The 20,915-nt window shown below is 40.0% G+C and overlaps 1 protein-coding gene across 1 annotated transcript in view; it reads right to left on the reverse strand.

Moving 5' to 3' along the window:
* Positions 1-20,915, reverse strand: part of stk32a (serine/threonine kinase 32A) — a 67,548-nt gene that overhangs the window by 26,004 nt on the left and 20,629 nt on the right. Inside the window, exons 5-6 of the mRNA XM_082548477.1 lie at positions 18,125-18,298; positions 1,710-1,747 (exon numbers count right to left, since the gene is read on the reverse strand). Coding sequence (XP_082404603.1) covers positions 1,710-1,747; positions 18,125-18,298 — 212 coding nt within the window. The remainder of the gene's footprint in view (positions 1-1,709; positions 1,748-18,124; positions 18,299-20,915) is intronic.

A 20,915-nucleotide genomic window follows, 5' to 3' on the forward strand; every position in this document is an offset into this window, starting at 1 on the left:
AAACACCTTAAAAGTCGTGTCCCTGTTAAGTTAGATTTAAAACCTACTGCAGAGCAATTGATGCATTTGCATCAATTGTAACACGGTGAAACAGAGAAAACAGGAATATGACAAACAAACTAGCATGACCTTAAAAGACAAGTGCAAATAAATATGATATAATAATAAAAATATAATCAATGCATAAATAAGATCGTTTTTTGTTAATAATGCCATGTTTTTACTTGTGTACGAGTGGTACCTGTAGCCCGTTCAGGTTGCACAGATAGTCCAAATCTTTCAAAATTGCACACCCATCACATTCTTCACAAGAAGGTTTGTTGTGGCTCTAAGGACAGTTTAAAAAGTGGTGAAGATACAAAGATGGGTGCTTTCAAACATAGAGAGCTGGACAGGGCCACAAAAGGCCATCGTGTGATCGTGGCTCGAGAGTTGGCAGTTTGTCTTGTAATTGGAAGGTTGCCGGTTCGAGTCTTGGCTCCGACAGTCTCGGTCATTGTGTTCTTGGGCAAGACACTTCACCCGTTGCCTGCTGGTGGTAGTCAGAGGGCCCGGTGGCGCCAATGTCCGGCAGCCTCGCCTCCGTCAGTGTGCCCCAGGGCGGCTGTGGTAGCTTGCCATCACCTGTGTGTGAATGGGTTGATGACTGAATGTGTAAAGTGCTTTGGGGTCCTTAGGGACTAGTAAAGCGCTATACAAATACAGGCCATTTACCATCAACCCAGCAGCAGGATCAGAATCTGCTTTTTTGTACGAGGAACAGGAGGAGCACTACCAGAGCCCAACAAACTGGCCTCCAGCAGGTTAATTATCTGACCAAGATGAAAAAATCCACTAAGGTGGCACCAGAGCCCGATATCCTTTAGTAGGACCTGTTCTCACAATCCACAACTATGCAACCCATTTGTCAAGAATATACCTCACAAAAACATCCACCTGGACGATGCTGCATTTGAAATGTTGTCTCCGGACTCTTTCGCAGCTATCTACTTATGCTTCTAGATTAAATCCCTGAACTTTAAGCGACTGTGTGTCATAGTGTCATGACTGAGTCTTCCCTCGTATAACAAAATTTGGAATTCAAGCCTATTTTTGCCGTGCTTACATAAGAACAATTCCCATTCTTTTCTTCACAGTGAAGAATACAGAATAATAAAACATCGTCTACTTACTGAATCGAGAGCTGACACTAAAACCCGTTATGAAACTCTATCGATAATTCCATCCTTCTGACACACACACAAGAATTCTAAGTTTCTCTTTTCGCACATGGAGAAGACATGATGAATATAACCTTGTTTTCCACTCCCCGTTACATCGCTCCATTTTATTTCATCCCATGGTTCAGAGAGAAAGAAAAAAAGCTTTGCTTAAATGTCACACAGCTTCAGCCAACTCAAACTGACAGTTTGGACAAAACATAAGATTTCACTTGTGCAGGCCTTCTCTGGTAAGAGGCCTTTTCCCGCTTTGTGCTGCTTTGTGTTGCAAGACCTATCTAGTCAGTAAATGTGAAAGCTGTCTCTGTGCATTGCAGCTACTTTGATCTGCAATTGTGCAACCCAGAGGTTAGAAGTTGGGTGAAATTCTTAGTTAGATGCAGTTGAAGTGTTGAATTTTTAACGGTGAGTCTTTTTGATGGAAATTTCATTCACTGACACTGAAATTAATTAATTAATAAAAAAATATAAAGAAACAGGGCATCTTACCATGTTCATCTAGTAGTATGTTGTCAGGTTTGATGTCTCTGAAAAGGGACACAGAGAATACAGTAAAATTAATCTTTGGATATCACAAATCGGAATCAGATTTGTGTTTGTAAATCACAAAGTGATTGTGCAGATATGCAGCACAATTTGTAGAAGAAGCATGATTGGGATTTGCAAACCCCAAAATAAACAAAATGATTTAAAAAAAAACAGTGTTTCTTAAATAAACAGTGGATCAAAGTACTGATTACTTGTTGAACAGACACCTTAGAAAATGACTATGATGCTCGAGATCCAATCAGGAGAATGAAAGCTTACGAGTTTCAAATGCATCAAAATCACAATTATAAGAACGCTTTGACATTCACATTAAACATTTTATCCAACTAAGGCTATAACTTTGAAGCTGTTGTCATTTTAGTGCAATCAGGGGAATTGTGTGATAACGTCTTCTTTAAAGTAGTAATCTGTGAAATCTGAAACGTTGGTGTGTTGCGTCATCCACTGTGATAAGCGCACAAGGCTCTGGTGTGCATAGCAATTCCCGCAGTTCACCTGTGAATAAAACAGCGTGGGTGGTACTCTGATGTCTTATTTGCTGCTGGTGACGTTTGAGTTTCTGTAGGTGGCACTGTCATCTCTGCCAAGGAGCTGAGATTACTCATATTAATTACTTAATTCTTCTCTTCTTTATCCTAAAAAGGCCTTATATCTGCTTAAAAAAGGAGGTGAATGTACAGCTGACTGGCATGCAGTTCTTTTGAATCATTTCACTTAAGCAAAAAACAATATTTAATAAGGAAACTTTAAAATGGTGATCTCTTACATTCGCTGTGTGATGAACACAAATGAATCTTAACCATTTATGAGAGAACGGGGGCGTCAGGTTAAACTGTGGGAGCAGAAACCTGAAACCTGAGAAGAGTGGCAGGTGTGGGCCGAGACCCTTTCAAAAGTCACAGCTTCTCCGCACCATGTCCTTGTTTTTCTCCTATTTTCTACCACGTTTTTTTTTTTTTTTTTTTTTGGGGGGGGGCGCGACATTTTTACATGTTTTTTAACCCAACGTGCACTTACTAGGCACTTTATAGCTGATTAGTACTGGACTATGGAGTTGCTGCAAATTTGCCATCCATGAGGCAAACCTCCCATCCAAGATGGCATACTGAACTGAGATCTGATCACGAGACTCCTCACCGTTTTTCCAATCACCTATTGTCCAATTCTGGTGATCCTATGTGAACTGTGGCCTCAGAATTATTTTCTTAGTTGACAGGCTGACGCTCAGTGTGCTCTTGTCCAACTGCTACAAGGTTTGACCTGTGTGCTCACAGATTCTTCATACCTTGGTTTAACAAGTGGCTATTTGAGCCTGCCTGTTAGCTTGAAGCAGTCTAGCCAATCTCCTCTGACTTCTGGAATCAACAAGGCATTTTCAGTCAGAGAACTGTGGCTCGCTGGATATTTTCTCTTTTTCAGATATTCTCTGTACACACTATAGAAGGTTGTGTGGGAAAACACCAACCTGTCTAATACAAACAAACATGCCGTGTTCAAAGTCACTTAAATCACCTTTCTTCCCGATTCTGAAGCCCGCTTTGAACCTCAGCAGGTCGTCTTAAACATTTCTATATGCCCAGATAAACTTAATTGCTGCCAAGCGATGAGACATTTGTGTTAATAAGCAGCTTAACAAGTGTAATCAACAGTGGCTGGTGGATGTTTATCATCAAGAAGCACCACAGTAACACCTCACTGTCCTGCTGAAGCAATGTATGTTTGTGGAATTAGATCTAAATTGTAATTTAAATATAAATAGCCCTATTCTACTCTTATGAGGTATTCAAAGCATTTAAAAGATTATTTAATGAGCAAAAAATAAAATAAAGCACATAAAAAGAAAGAAAGAATCTGCTTCCAGTGAAAGTTTCAATTTCGTTACATTTTATTTATCTTATTATTTTATTTTTTAACTGGAAAAAAATATTCATTTATCACACAGATTATTTTTGCTAGGAGATTTTGTTCCTATTTTTAGTTTTATGTTTTTAATATAGTGTGTTCTTTTCTCCTCTTCATTGAAAACAAGAGGACTCAGTACCGGTAACGTGTACTAAAAAAAAAAGAATCCATAGAACTACAGGAAGTTAACTGTCAGGGTGAAAATTAATTTGAACAGAGAAACACTGACTGCTGATTCCCAAACTGTTATAGTGACAAAAGCATCTGCAACAATACCAAGATCCCTGATGACAATCAGCAACTTCAAAGAACAGTTCAGTGTCCAATGATTTCCCTCCTGGCCATTTTTAAAGTTCAAAGCATCGTTACTCTCCAGTTTTCCTTGTTTTCATTTATCTGTATTTGACACCGTCATCTGTCTTTTCCATACCATGACTCTGTCTGCTCCACTGGGACTACTCCTAATATCCTATGTGCTTACACACTTCTTTGCATTTCACCTTTTCACCTTGGTGCCTTCTAGCAAACACACTGAAACCTAAAACTCTTCAGGCACACACAAAAGCACAAACTTAAAAGTGGCGCACAGTGTCATATTCTGCTAATTACCATCCTCCCTGTGTGAGACTGATGTGCCGGTGTGGCTGCAGACTGGATTCAAAGACTGGAAGGGTACATTGTGTTCTCAACTTCACTCTGTTCTCTTGTCTCTGGAACATATCACCACTGCTCTAAAATGCTTTGAACTGGAGCAATGATATTCAATATTCAGAGCCCTCCTCAAATGTTCCACTGTTGCTTGATGATCTAGCAGCATTCGTTCTGACATCAACTTTACTGAATGAAGACATCTAAGAGGAGCATATTGTGTTTGCATTAAATCGGATCATGATAACACAATCAATTGACCTGAGTGTTTTTCATGTAAAAATGTGATCTGTAATCAGGCTATGGGTTTATTTCATAATGTGAGACAGAAACAGTATAGTAGTAGTCCATGCTAAATGAAGTTTTATCAGTGTTTGAATAATACCTTACACATATTGGGTTGCGCATCCTCACTTTTAGTGGGTGTCTCATAGGGATGGGTATTGATAAGATTTTCACGATTCCGATTCCATTTTCGATTCTGTTTAACGATTCGATTCTTTATCTATTCTCTTATCGATTCTTTTAAAAAAAGGAGAACACTAAGGTCGATTAGCTTAGAACTTTGTTTTATATCTTCTCTTTGAACAAGATAGAAATTTAGGAGTAACATGGCCTTACAAACCCAACAGTGAGATCTTAAGAGATCCACAGCCTACAGCTCTTCAATGGGGTGTCACCGGGTCCCCAGGAAAAAAAATTGTAAATGTAAAATAATAAAATAAATATTCTTCTGTAGCAATAACAAAGCATAACATAAATTATTCTGTAGCAATTACACAAGAATATCCAGTAATGTCCCTGCCTACAATTAAACACATTCACTTACCTAAAATTGGGGGCATCTGCTGTGGCAAATGGGTCAAGCCTTTTACCACAAACTTAGTCACTGCTCGGTGACATTCGTCTATCCTGGCCTGAAAGGAGACGCTACCGGTAGACTGCAGCGAGAACTGCCAGCATCTGAGCCAGACTGGCAGGTTTTGTAATAAGGCAGATCGCGCTAACATAATATGCACTGTTAGTTGATGATTTACCTGCCGCATTAACGGGAGAGGACGTGCAAACGTTACCGCTGCTGCTGCGTTGAGATTCACGAGTCCGGAGTGGAATTAAAAACATGACATTCATTTAAGGTCATCACGTGTTTTGTGAACAAATGCTTTTGCATATTCGTAGTGTTTCCTCCCTTAAATTAAGTATCTACTATGCAAGTATTGCAAGTTGCCCTGTTGTCATCCGTTCTCGTAAACTTTTGAGCGTTTGAGCCGCTTACGCGCCGTGTTTCCTGCCAGGTAAATGACGCTCCGCAACGTGGTGACGTCATTCGGGGCAACTGGAATCGATAAGGGAATCGTTTGCAAAAATGGCAAACAATTCCAAGGAATTGAAACAGTGGGAATCGGTTCTCAACAAGAACCGGTTTTCGATACCCATCCCTAGTGTCTCATCTAATTATGTCTTTTGCATATAGGAGCACAGCAGGACTTAGCATATCAAAGGCCACACTGACCTGGGCTCTCTGTGTGGCTTTGTGTGCATTTGTGTCTGTGTGTGTTGAACACTCTTGGAGACAAGGAGAACCTGTAGCATTAGACTTGGCTCTCTGGCAGATCGAGTGGCACAGGCCCAGGCGGGGGTAAGAAAGGTCGACCGTGTAACCCTTAATTAGCTGACATTTGCCTCAAAGGCTGGCACTGAGGGGGAGAGGAGGGGCATGTGTCGCCGCTAAAAAAGCACACTGCAAGTGAGAACAAGGGAGCATCTTTTACTGCTAAAGTCCAAGCTGTCATTGTGATGCCACAGGAAGCAGCAGGGGCCGACACACCTGGCTTAAGAGATAAAGCAAAGCGGCAAGTCTCATTAGGAGTTGGTGCATGGTAAAAGCCGAGCTGCTGAGATAGAGGTGATGACCATGATGACCACGAATGACTTTGTCTTTTGGCAGTCGACATAAATGAGCAAGCAAACAGCAAGTTTTGACTTGAAAATATTCCCATTGTATTTTCAAAAACTCACATGATCCATAGAATCCACCCATCCATCCAGCTACAGTTGCAATTACAGGGATTTCTGCTGATTACTTAAAACTCTTCAACTCACCTTCAAGTCACAGTTTTAGACAAGCTAAAGGGAACTAAGCTAATAACATAACATATTCTTGTTTAAAATATAACAAAAGAATGAATTGTCCCACACACTGGTTGGGCTGAACCCTTTATAAAAGTGCTTTTGCAAAAGAAGTGCCAATATTTTTATAAACCTAGGGATTAAAAAACCCATTGACCTAATTTGCATTCAGTTGAAAGACCCATGAATTAAATGCTAGTTTTCTTTCACAGCAGCTGACATAAATTCAATCACACATAATCAAAAGGAGGTCAGACGGCTCTGCACTAATGTTGTCTAGGGGAAAAAGCAGTGTTAGTATTCACAGTTTTATTTTTCCTTGACTCAGCACTAAATCAAGAATGTTTACTCTGCCGTTTACCTTGTTTTTATGACCACATAATCACAGTTGGAGTAGTGGAAGCCCATTGAGTATTCTTGGGATTTTGAAAAATAATTCCCATTATTTTGTTTCCAGTGATCTGGATGTGAGGTATCTGGTCACTATGGCCTAAAATCCAATTTCATTGCAGAGGACATGAGACATCTCACCCGGTCATTTCAGCTAGCTGTTTGTCAGGTGTGCATTAGCCAGGATAACTGCAATGCAGCACCTATTAGTGCTAAAAAACACATGTGTCTGTTTTAGCCTTAGCCACACCAGGACTGTGTGACGACTGGACTGCTTGGTTAAGTTACACCTTAATCCACAGCAAAAGGGATGAAAGAGCTATAGTTGTTTCCTTTCCTTTCTATAATGGAAATTGCAGGGGGGAAAAAACTAATATATTTCGTTCTTGCACTGACAACCACTAAACTGTGAGATAAAAACTTGTAATCATCAGCCATTGTTTGTCACTGCTGGAGTACTGCAGAATTGTTGCTTATATGAACAAGATGTTTTTTAAATAAATTCTCTCAGCCAAAGTAAAAAGTAAAGCATGTATCATGACAGTTTACATATAGTTTGACAGCTGTGACGCTCTGCACAGAGATATTAAGTTTATATCTAAAGTCCTGTATACAAATTTAAATATAGGGGATAAAAGTGCTAAATTTGAAGAAATAGTTTGAGGTCTAATAGCCACACTAAAAGAGTGTTTAAGTCATAAAAGCTAAAAAAAAAAATGAGGCATGCAATTAAAGAGCTAGAGTATTAAATCTGGAGAAACAGCAGGAACAGTGGCGATTTAAGAAAACATAGAATGCATAGATCATTGATATTCTGTATGGATAAACAGAGAAAATGAAGCAAAGGACGAATGAGAGAGTGTGGTATGAATAAGAAATAGGAAGAAATATAGGAAGCTAGGGGAAAATGAAGTAAGAAAGGAACAAAGAGCAAATTAAACAAGTAGGATTAAAGGGATAAAGTGTGAAACAGAAAAAGTGACCAAAATTTTGGGCTCCTTTGAGTGAGGAATTTGATGAAGGGCCAGGGAAAGCTGATCCCCTTAGCTTTTCTCTCAGTTGACTGACCCTACAAGCTATTAGCAGGATCTAATGGCCTCATTACAGCATGCTATGAGAGGCATAGGAGTAACTGAGCCCTGTACCCGGTCATACGACACCACGCTGATACTCGACCAGGCCAACACACCTGAGAACAGAGGCTTGTGCGCACACTCACACCCACACACAGGTCAGACCATTAAAAAAGCACATGTAATAATACACATGCCGAAACCAACAAGACAGAAGCACACCTGCTTACATGTGAACTGTGAAGCAGTAAGGGCTCCTGGGGGGATTTTAGGGGAAGAAAGCCAGACTTGTTCTGACATGTTGCGGTAAAAGTGGCAAACAATCTGCCACATGCGATGACAAAAACACTAAGCAGTCGGTCTAAAATTAGCCCACACGCACATCCTGTGACTATGACTTCATTGTTGTATTTATTGTATTGTTAATTTGCAGGAAGATCTAAAGAATGAAGCCAAATCAAACATTTAAAGCCACATAGCAAATACATTATTACAATTTAACTTGACCATTATCTTCTTGATTATTTAACAGTCAGTTAGTCCATTTAACGTGAAATAATGAAAATCACTATTTTAAGGGGCAAAACCTTAAAATCACTACACACCCAGCCCTGGCATCATGACTTTTCCTTTTAGTTTTTTGTTAAACTTTGAACAAAATGCAAAATTTGTTGCTATGAAACCTTTAAATCTTGCTGTTTTCCACGTTAAAAAGAAAGCGATTCATAGCTTCTACAGTGAAATTGGCGGTACTAGTTTTCTGCTGGCAGTTTAATAACAGGCTCTTTCATGGCTTGGCCGCTTTAGTAGCTTCTCCCCTCTGGAATAAAAGCGGGGAGCTGTATGAGCTCGTGCCGCTCCCCCTCTGTCACAAAGGAGAGTGGAGGAGCTCTGGAAGCCCCAGAAAGCCCTCAGCTCAGCTACATCCCACACTCTCCCAACAAGCAATACACACATGAACACAGATATGCACAGTTTGTGTGCAGAAATATGCACGCGACCACAGATTCACACAGTGTCAGAATCCCTCAGTTCTCAGCACCCACGCCCACCAGCAACTGAAGAGCGAGTCAGACAGCCGCTGCCTTTGAACGTGAATTGAAAGCCCAACTTGATCCACAGAGACTAACTGCTCCAATCCAACAAACTGCTGCATCTCTCATCCACCCTTTCGTCTTCCTGTTAACGGCAAGCAGCTCTGACAAGTGCGAGAAAGAGACAGGTGTGCGTGTGTGTGTGTGTCTGTGCTCTAGTTTGTCCACATGTGTAAACAATATTTGGCGTGCACCAACAGTTGAGAAGAGAGACGTTCATTCTTTATTCAACAATAAATGCCGACTGTTACCCGGTTAACAAAGTTGGCCATGACGAGTTCCCGGACTCTGGGAGAGCGGCGAGCAGACACGAGAAGCAGCCAGTCAGCGCTAAAAACTCACATCACAATTACTGGTGATGAATAATTCACAGAGTCAGAAACATTCAGAGATTGTTGCAAAAGAAAAATAATGTCATCTTTTTCTCTCTCTGCCTCTTTTCTTTGTCTTTCATCACCTTCTTCTTGTCTCTCAGTCTGCCTCAGATTTCCTGAATGTGCTGCTTTCTCCTTCCTCCTTCTATTTTTTTTTAAATTCTACAGAACACTTGTGAATTAAATACACAAACAGCCAATTAGTGATCTTTTTGGAACAGACTTGCTTGTAAACAGTCTATCGTGTTCACAGCACAAACCTCCTCCCATCCTTTAATCTGTTACTGTGAGCTGAGGCTGAGCTGAAGGAGATTTTCGAAAAAGATAACGCTCAATTCACCGTTTTTTTTTTTTTTGTTGTTATTGTTTTTGGGTTGTTGTTTTTTTTTTTGGTGGAAATCAGGAAAGCTAGTACCAGCTGGCACTTTAATCTCCATTTATGAAATATGAGCATATAATTTTCCTCTCCCTCTCTTCCCTCCCTCCTGTTTTTTTTTCTTTTTCTTCATCTGCTGGGAAATAAAACATTAACACGCTCCATGAATAAAGGATACTTCACTTGAAGACCTGACAAATGCTCCCCATCTCAAACAGCTGATGGAGAGTAAGAGTAATGACTTTGTCTGCAACCATGCATACAATTTACTATGTTTTATCCTTTTTTTAGAGCACAAGAAGACCCACTTCCTTTCACCTTCACTTAAGCAGATAGGTGAATTAAGATCATATTCCCTTTCGGCAGCTTAGCAAAAGGTCTCTTGAGGAGAAGAGGGCGGAAAGAGCAAATAAATTATTTGAAGCACAGCTATGTTTGTGCCACTCCCTCTGAGAAAGAAAGAGACCATCCACAAGAAGAAACAAAGAACGAGGATGTACAAGAGTAGAGCATGGATAAGAAATACAGTAGGAAGTTGGAAGAGGAAATGGCACAAGAGGTGAAAAAAGGCAGCAATAATGAAAGAGATTATGAGGGAAAGGTAGAGTGTACTGCATGTGTGTATACATGTGAGAGAGAGGCTCAAAGAGGAGATGAGGGGAAGAGATCAGAGCTTGCAAAGGCAGAGCCTCTTTAGCTGAAATAGGGTTGCTGCTGCAACAGCTGGGTCTCAGTATGCTTCAGTTCATTTAATAAGAAATAGTAATGTCAATAAATAGACTGGTTAGTTTCCACACAGAGGCAACAGCAAACAATGGGATCTGTCAGTTTTTTCAGCATCTTTTGACTCTTTTGACTTAGTTTTTAGGTCCAGAAGATGTTTCATGTCACTTGGTCTGATAGTTACCTATGCTTATGCTCATACTGAGGCTGTTTCTGAGGCTGCTGGCTGGTGGCTGACTCTAAGTTCTGGATAGTTTTAGCCACTTAACCTTTGTTGGCTTCTTTCAAATGTTTGTGTTCAGCTGAATGAAAGCAATTTAAGTATTTGATTAAGTTTGTTCTTACAATCTCATTTGTGGTGTTCATCTTAACTCAGAGGGAAGAGCTTTCACGCTAACAACATAGCATGTGGCTACAAGTGTGTGTGTTTGTGTCTACTTAACGGCAGTACTGTGTGGATGTTGTGCATGCATGAAAGCGATCAGCTAGCAACTGGTTATACATGAGGCTAACCAGCGGGTCAGGGCCAAGAATGCTTAAAAATCTGCCAATATCAATTCCTGTCTGGTTGATCATTGCATCTCTAGTTTAGTTTGAAGCTTTTTAAAATACTTTTTGGACAAGAACAAAGGTCTATCCCACAGGAAACAATACAACATAATAACAATGTAAGACCAATTTAATATTTGTCAAGGCCTTTTAATAAGAAATTGTTTATATTAAAGCAATTAGACTTTGTATTACTGGTTACTTTGTATTATTAGTCTTAGAGCACTGTATTGTTAACTTTAAAGTTATCTATATGAATGACAGAAATCATCTGTATATTAATGGTCCTTACAGCTTTACCAGGCATATCCATGAAAGCATCAGATGGAGCCAAGGTACATACCTGTATGTATTTTTCCATACATGCATTGCAGGATGTAATGTACGTGCAGATTTCTTGTTGTAATGTCAGCATTGATTATATTTAAGTATAGCCACACTTTTGAAAATTTAGTTGTTTCCACCATTTTCACTAAGCACAATCCTCCAGCGTGCTGCACAGCAAGTGAGAGATGCTCCTTCCCCTTGCACAGATTGTCTGAAAGAAAGGTGCTCCTCCCGGATTAGAAGGAGCAAAAATGTTTCATGTCATAAAATGTTAAGCTTATTGCAAGTTAAAAAGTGACTTGGTCAAACGAAATGTACCAATATTGTAGTTTGGATCTTTCTCCAAAACAATTAGAATCCCCCCAGCACTCTAGTGCACTGTAGCTATCATGAGGACACAATGGGCAACTGAAGTGGCTGATGAAAAAAAATGTGGTGGTGACCAACTGACTACAGCCCAAAAATCACTCAAATATACCCCTTTAACTGAGTCCATGAACCTCTGCTGCCATCCTGGCCAATTGGCATAGCAGCAAACGCATGCTGGCCTGAATACAAACCCTCCTGTTCATCCTTTAATAAACCGCGCATTGTCAAAGCCACTGTCCAGCACCTCGTTGCCATTGTGGTGAGCAGCAAACTCAAAATCCAGCTAGCTGGTACCCTGGTGGGGTTCTGGCTCAAGCTTAGCTAATAAATCATCACATTCTATATCAGAGCAATACGCATTAGGCAATCTGATCAAAAGCTCCACGCCTATCTGATGATGCAAGTATATGCAATTTAGACTTTTGCCTTGAAATGAGGAGATGTGATTAGGTGTGACAGACAGAGTTTTGTAGTAAGCTTAATAGAAAAGTGAACAGTGTCCTTGTGAAGCTTCAACATTCGGATGCTGTAAGATGATGGAAATGGAAAAGAGAACATCAACTACAGTTGCTTAAGATGAATGTACTGCACTACCAGTCTCACTCAGTCAGAGGTCGTCACATTGCTATCTCTCAGTACATTAAAAAAGCAGTGCAGATAGCAAATGAAGACAACTTTAATAAAAGAATCCATAATTGCATGCACTGCAGCAGCAATCAGTGCTATAGCATATTATTAAAGTTCTACCATATAAGTGCTTGTTTTCATGCACTGCTTGTAATTTTCAGCAACTTTGGCACAGCTGTGGCTCCACGCTGTAGTGGTTAACACACAAAAAGTCCCCCAGTTGAGACTGAGATGAGACACAAACCCAGCTTCAAGGGGTCACAAGCTAGTGTAAGCCTAGTGCCGATCCCAAATCTCTGTCAAATCAAACATGTGGTTCTGCCTCATGTGGGGACCCTTTCAAAATAAAGGAGCATCTGAAGAACCTTTGAACTTAATGCCTCATTTGAATGTCAAGTAACTATTTACTAAACTTGCATGTAGCTCGGGTTTAACTTACTGAGTTGAGTAGGTGACCCATAGTGTTAAAGCAGAGGCCTGGTTTGAATCTGGCCTGCATGCTTTCCCTTGTGGGCTTTCCTGTCTTCTCTCCACTATCCTAACACAATAAAGGCTAAAACCCCAATAAATGCACTTTAAAAACTTAACTCAGGGGAGTCCTAAAAGGCATTTTTAAAAAAGCCAAACGATTAATCCTTTAACGACTTTAATGGGCAGTCTGTTTCCTGACTGCAACATATTGACTCGTTAAGAGCACAGACTGGTTGACAACATGTAAGTTTTTCCATTATGAGGATTCCAAGAAACACTGAAATGCACCCGAGGATGCACAGATAATTGTTGTTGACGTCAAAGAGGATGGGATGAGGTAAACAACCACAGAACACACACACACACACACGGACAAACAAATACACACACATCCCCCACCGCATTCTTGCCATTTATCTTTCCACTTGTTTGGAAGGATTTGTCAAGTCTCTGAAGATGTCATATAATTGAGACTCAGTCTAATGTAAATAATTCAGACTTCCCACAGAGATTTATGTTAAACAGTAAGCAATGCAGAATTAGGTTTACAAGATATAGGAGAACCAGAAAATGAGAAATATTAATGGCCCATAAAGCCTATAGACTAGTAAATCCCATTATTTAGTTTTTTAATTAAAATGCAAAAAGTATGGCATAAAAATTTAAATTGAATAAGGTTTTGCTTTAAATAATTTTTTGGACATATTTCAAAAATATTTTTGCTTGCTTGTTTTTATGACAGGTGACTTAATAAACACGTTAAGCACTATGTATATACTATATATGTGCTTTTGAACTAGTCATAGTATGGATACACACATATTCCAACAAGCCAAGGTGTGTAGAGAGTTTTTGTTGTTTAACTGCAAAAATACCCTTAACTGCTTTATGTGATACTGAACTAAAAACAAAATAAAGGAGTAAAAGGTAGAAGTAAAAGGTATCAGGTAGTTGGGTACAGTTCCCGCTTCAGTTTAATGTCTAAAGGATGTGATGTAGTAGTGCAAGATCTGACCATCTAGAATGTAGAATTGGTATATCTGACAAATGAAATTTAAAGCACTCATACTTGAATAAGCTGTGTCATCTTCATTTTATTGTACAAATCTGTTTTATGGCTCCATGTTTAAAAACCTGTTCAACACCTGTACCTCTGTACTGTAATAGCATATGCAATACCAAACTTACAAAGTCTATTTTAAGGTAATATTATTTTCCATTAAACATATTTCCACTTTGTGTTTCATGCTCAGAGGTTGCTCTATTGTCCCTTGATGACACTGAACTAATTTCCCTCCTTACAGGATGAGCTGAAAGACTGTTGCTAAGATTGAATGTTCCCATGGGACCGTTCATGTTTCCATATAGCAGCAAACTATACCGTGCAAGGACTCATTATTGAAAATTACATAGATATGTCTGCTGATGTTGCCATTGTTGTCTCGTTATTATGGTACCCAGAATATAACTGGGACATAACTGCATAAAAGACATTTACCCTGATCTCAAACCACACCAAAACCTACATACACTATGCAAAAGCCTCGAGCCACCTCCCATTATCTAGTTATCAATATAATGTCATTATTCAGCTTCTAAGGAATCAGACTTTCTTGTAATTTCTTGTAATTCTTGATCAATAGTTCTCTAGTTATGAAGGTCTTTCAAAGCGAGGGGATTCAAGCATAAAAAAAGGTCCAAACTCAATGGATGAACCAGTGTTGTGTTTACACATAGCGGACATCTTAGCAAATAATTCATTTTAAATGGTATCTTCATTTCTAGTAGCCTGATGTAAAAAAAAAACCCATATAATTTCTTCTCATTTCTTTAGTTGAGTTTGAAAAATGCCCAAGATAACATCGTTTTACAGGGATCACATTGTATTTTTGTAACAAAGTGATCCCCGAGGAGCTAGCATCATAAACAGTGTGTGCGGTTTGTCCTCAAAAAATGTAAGAAAACAAGTGGAAGGCAAATTGCCAGGCCTATTTATGGTAGATCTTAAGAAAAAAGCAGTAAAATATCACAGCAGAGATCTGACACGGGACCTGAGAGATGCATTGGCTCTTTATCCATGTACGGTTCATCAAAGGTTCATCAGAAATGCTGTCAGTGGAAGGGCGGCTGTCAAGAAGCCATTTTTGAGGAAGGGAAAGAGGAAGTAAAGACTGAGGTATGCCAAATTGCACAGGAACTGGACTGAAGATCATATGGAGTCATGAATCCAAATTAGAAAATTTTCGTTCACTAGTGATTATTATTAGTGTAATAATAACAGAGGAGGTCAGGAGAGAAATCTAACAGCGAGTGGAACAGTAAAACGGTGTTGGCTCTGTCTTTCAGCATGTAGTGTTGGAGATCTTTTCAAAATGGATGGAATTATGAATACATAAAAGTACTGTCAGATTTTCATCCACCATGCATTACAATCTGGAAAGCATCTGACTGGCTGCGGATTCAAAAAACAAACATAAATATGTTAGGTTTATATTGTTGGATTGTCATTTATGCTTAGAAATATATTCTCATATATGCTTAGATTTTTATAATTGATTGCATAAAGATAGAGGTCTGATCCTTAGCAGTCTGCAAAGACTCTGTGTGCCTCCCAGAGCACTCTGGCATACAGACATATCTTAAGGTCATGAGAGAGGTCGTACCTTCTCTTACTGATTTATGGTATAGGAGGACACCTACTCTGTATCTATTTAAGTATAAGAGCCCTTTGTTTAGGTGGACCGCTGGACTCCTAGCACCAGCTTTGGGGAGTCTTCACAGGGTCACATCTTGACCACACACACACACACATCTATACATACACACAGACAAGGTACTCTTTGTTTACAGCAGTGTTACGAGGGAACAGACGAGAGTGACTGGGGTTCGAGCGGAAGGAACGGCGCTCGTCACAGTTCTCTCCCTCGTGCACGAGATCAAACAAAGAGCTCTGCTTGGTGTCCAGTGCTTTTTGCTGTTGTAGTAGAATTGTCTCGTTCCAGCAACATTATAACAACATACAATATATTTGCTCATACGACCTGCAACACAAACTCAAACTAGACACAATCCGAGAAATTTTAATGTTCTACCAACTAATAACTTAAATAATATATGTAATAGTAAAGGGGTTTGTGTATGTATGTGTGTGTGTGTGTGCACGGGTATTAACATCTTCCTGGGGACCAAAAATTGGTAGTTTACTATACCTGTGGGGACAAACAGCCCTCGTGGGGACCCCACGAGTTTGAAGGCATTTTTGAGACTCAAAATGTGGTTTTAGTGTCAGGGTTACAATTAGGTTATGGTTAGGTTTAGGGTAAGGATCAGGGTTAGGCATTCATTTTTGATGGTTAGGGTTAGGGTAAGCGGCCAGGGAAAGCATTATGTCAATGAGATGTCCCCACAACGATATAAATACACACGTGTGTGTAGAAGCATCAGTACCGTATGCTGATATCCAGCCATCATATGGAAGAAGCTAATGCCATGCGTATTTTACCTCTGGCATGATCAAACTTGTAAATGACATAATTAACATGTGATCGTGTTGCATGTGATTAATGCCATTATCATCACTGCTCCCCTAATTATCATCAAAATCATTAAAGACCAACGGAAAGAGAATCTGTATGTCTCGTATTTATACCCATATAGACAGGTGCATACACACACAAACGTCCACTGAAACGCATTCGCTCGGCGAACCCAAGTCAGCGCGTCCACGTCTGAGTGAGGAAATTATATATTCAATTTCCATACAGATGAGCCGAGAGTTACTTTCAGCTCCTCTTCCTATTTGAAGCTAATGAATGCAGATTGAAAAGATGTTGATTCCATCTAAACAAACGCCCCCAACACCTGCGCATCAACTGGCAAGTCTGTCCTCTCCAGGACTGAAATAGAAAACATAATTTAAATATTCATACCCTCAATGGGCTGAATGAATAAGCAAATTATTAATCCGTCCCACTTATTTCTCCTCCTCTCTTTCCTGTGGAGGTTTAAGAGCGTGGACAAGAGCAAGTAGCCTGCTTAACGTTAAATGGTGTAATTTGTTATCTGGGGGTGTTGATAAATTAGTGTTCTCTGTTACAGTGATGTTTCCTATTAGTCATGATCTGAGAAGGTCTTTTTCCTATGTTTGTGTCTTTGCTCAGACATCAGAGTGGAGGAGTAATTTTAAAGACCAATATACACAGAAAGCATTTTATCAACTGTTTTTGCTGTCAGTCAGTAGTGTCTGGATTTCATCAAGTGTGCCCATCGACACGCAATCTAAACCTGTCGTGCCCTCTAAAATCAATGAATGAAAAATGGTAAAAGATGATTTATTCTGCTGAGCCATCATCAAAACCGTTTTTATATGGGAAATTTTTCCATCAATCTGGTGTAGACAGTGGGTCTGGCTGCCTTCCTTAAGGTCCGCTTTGGAAGACAGCTTGTTCTCAGGACAGAAACACTAAACAGAGGCCTGAGTCAGTGGGAATTAACTCAGGTAATGTGGATTCCCAGTAAGTGGTGTTCTGAATACAGACATTACATTGCTTCAGTGAACATCATTATTAATAGCTAATTTTCATGGACTGCTAATTCATAAAATGTACAAAAACTATCCTGTAAAGCATAAACCGGGTAAATGAAGAGAGTTCTTTGTATGATACAGGGTTGCTGTATTGTTGTCTGTTACTATGTCACGAGTAAGGCAGTTTTTTTTTAACATTTTGCACACTCAATGTACTTAATGTATTTTGGCAGCAAACGTTAGCCAATAATGGAACATCTCATGCACTTTGAGTTATTCAGCAACTTAAAATAATAACATTTGGCAGTAGGCACACTTTTATTGGCTCTCTGAGTTGTGGTTTTGCCATAACAGCAGATATTTCTGCCTGAAAAGCACTTGACTTGCATTTTGAAAATTAAGTAAGGCATCAACACAGCAACATACTGTAGATGGAACTGGCGCATTTGATAATGGCCGTAGTCTCTGGCAGAAGGGTAAACTGTTGTGTCAGGGATGACCTTAATGTCAAGACATCTTGACCTTGCCCTGTGGTGGAGCAGTATTAGAAAACTATGTGGATGAAAACAGCCAAGGAGAAAAGAGGAGTACGCAATGCCCAAGCTCTGGTGAAAAATGAGGCAGGAAGCATAAGGAGGACGCGTGCTGAAGACTATTTCCGTCCTGTTATTTTTAAAGAGACAGAGGGCAACAAACCCTTAACTGTATCATTAAAGGTAATTACAAAAAACTATATATTGAGTTATAAAAATGTCAGTTTATAGAAACACCTCTTACCTGTGTATGATGCGCTTGGTGCGGAGATATCCCAGAGCCAGAGCCAATTCACAGATGTAGAGTTTGACAGTGCTCTCTGAGAAGTGCACATTCTGCTGGAGGTGGTAGCGCAGGTCTCCGCCCAGAAGCAGATCCACCACCATAAACATGTCCTCCTCATCTTGGAAGGAATACCTATAAAGAAAGATAAGTCACAAAGAAGAGTGACATGGTAACAAAGAGTCAGGGAAATGGCAAAGAAAACTGGAGAAAGAAATAAAAACTGAGGAGACATGTAAGAGGAGGAGGGAAAAGAACTAGGGAATCAAGGGGTGATAAACCCATCAGCAAAAAAATAAGATAACAAGCGCAAATTGAACTCATGCCAGGTTTGTGCACCTCAGGCAAATCAACCTTTTTAAGATAGTGTGTAACACCTTAGTATAAAAAGATTGACAAGAACAAAGAGTTCAGCAAAACCTTTCGGGGTTTTAACAACATGATCTCTATTAAAAACAACCTCGGAAGCCTTGCATACTCTCAGAGGACAGGTGCTCCTCTAAGTCCAGGCCTAAAGAAAAACACTCATCACAGTCTTTCACATTGCAGAAAATGCTGTCTACGTGACGCCTGTGGCAAAGTTCATTAACCTTTTGTCAGGGTTGGGGGTTTTTGTTCTCTCCCTTCCTCTCTCTTGCCTTTTCCCCTTTTCACTGCTCTCAGGTGATGTTTGGGATGGTTCCCTGATCAGTTCCCTAATCTTACTGTAAACTGAATGCTTTGGTCTAGGTCGTTATGACACTTTTAAGGCTCAGAGAAATGAGAAAATCCCACAGAAGTGGCTACACAGGAGGCATGTGAGACAGCTAAAACAACACTCTTGGTTGAGCACTTTTGTACAGCTTAAAGAAGAATTCCAGGTGTTTCCCCCATCCATGTGGCTCCATGGGTACAGGTATGTTTAGGAAAATGTTATGTTGCACAAATGTTACATGAATGGGGTTTATTGGATTGACTGAAAAGCCATAACTGTCAGGGTCCTGGGTCTCCTGACCCAGCGTTTTAGTTCATTGTGATTTTTGTATTATTGTACTTGGTGTGAGTTTCTATGGTTTCTAGTTTCGATCCCTTGCCCTTCATGTTTCTCTATGTCCCCTCTGTTCTGTGTAAGTCTGTGTCTGCATGTTTGAGTTCCCCTCTGTGTCTCTCGGTTCTTAGAGTCCTCTGCCTTATGGTTTATGTCTCTGTGTTTCCTAGTTGCTGTCTCCACTGTGTCAAGTTCGCGTCTCTGTGTGATCCTTCCTGTTTTACTTTGTAGGTCCGTGTCTTATGTGAATGTGTCCTGCTTTGCTTGTCTCGTCAGTTCTAATTTCCCCCAGCTGTGCCCTCCTTCTGTGTCTCATTCTCCTCGTTACTTCCCAGTGTATTTAGTCCCTGTGTTTCTCTGAGTCAGTGTTGCGTCGTACCCTCAACAAGCTGTGTGTGTTTTGCCTCCGTGTTACCAGTGTTTTGTTTCCAGCTCTAGCTCCAGTTCAGTATTTCTGCTTCAGTGTTTTGTCCACCAGCGTTTTTGTTTGTCCTTTGGTGAGTTTAGTTTAGTAAGAGGTTTTCCCAGCAATAAAGCTGCGCTTTAAGTTGAACTTCTGTGTCTGAGTCCTGCATTTTGGATCCACCACTCCTGCTTGCCTGCCTGCCACACAGCCAACCATGACAATAACAATGGGAAAATCCAGGCTGAAATGCAAAATTCTCCTCTAAGATGACAGTTTACAGAAAATAGACATTGGACAATGTCTACTTTTACAACCTTATTTGTTTGGGTCATAATTATTAATCATAATAACCTGTCAGTCAGTCTTAATAACTATCATTCCATCCATCCATCTTCTTCCGTTTATAAAGACCAAAGTGCTGCACAAAGCCTTCAAATTACATATAAATACACCTGAGATATACTTAAGTACATCATCACTCGATTTAAAAATATAATGTGAGCCACTATCATCCTTACACTTGTATGGCAAGGATAAAAAATGTGCCTTTTTAGTTGTCTCCACATGACATTGTATCATGAATAGCTTGCTAACTATTCTTGTTTCCTCTTAAATTTTCCGTGGGCTCAATTTTGCATAGTTTTTACAGTACACGGTAGTTAATATTTGCCTATACAGTGGGGCAAAAAAGTATTTAGTCAGCCACCGATTGTGCAAGTTCCCCCACTTAAAATGATGACAGAGGTCAGTAATTTGCACCAGAGGTACACTTCAACTGTGAGAGACAGAATGTGAAAAAAAAATCCATGAATCCACATGGTAGGATTTGTAAAGTATTTATTCGTAAATCAGGGTGGAAAATAAGTATTTGGTCAATAACAAAAATACAACTCAATACTTTGTAACATAACCTTTGTTGGCAATAACAGAGGTCAAACGTTTACTATAGGTCTTTACCAGGTTTGCACACACAGTAGCTGGTATTTTGGCCTATTCCTCCATGCAGATCTTCTCGAGAGCAGTGATGTTTTGGGGCTGTCGCCGAGCAACACGGACTTTCAACTCCCGCCACAGATTTTCTATGGGGTTGAGGTCTGGAGACTGGCTAGGCCACTCCAGGACTTTCAAATGCTTCTTACGGAGCCACTCCTTTGTTGCCCGGGCGGTGTGTTTTGGATCATTGTCATGTTGGAAGACCCAGCCTCGTTTCATCTTCAAAGTTCTCACTGATGGAAGGAGGTTTTGGCTCAAAATCTCACGATACATGGCCCCATTCATTCTGTCCTTAACACGGGTCAGTCGTCCTGTCCCCTTGGCAG

The sequence above is a fragment of the Aulonocara stuartgranti genome (assembly GCF_965226115.1).
Source record: "Aulonocara stuartgranti genome assembly, chromosome: 10".
NCBI classification, from domain to species: domain Eukaryota; kingdom Metazoa; phylum Chordata; class Actinopteri; order Cichliformes; family Cichlidae; genus Aulonocara; species Aulonocara stuartgranti.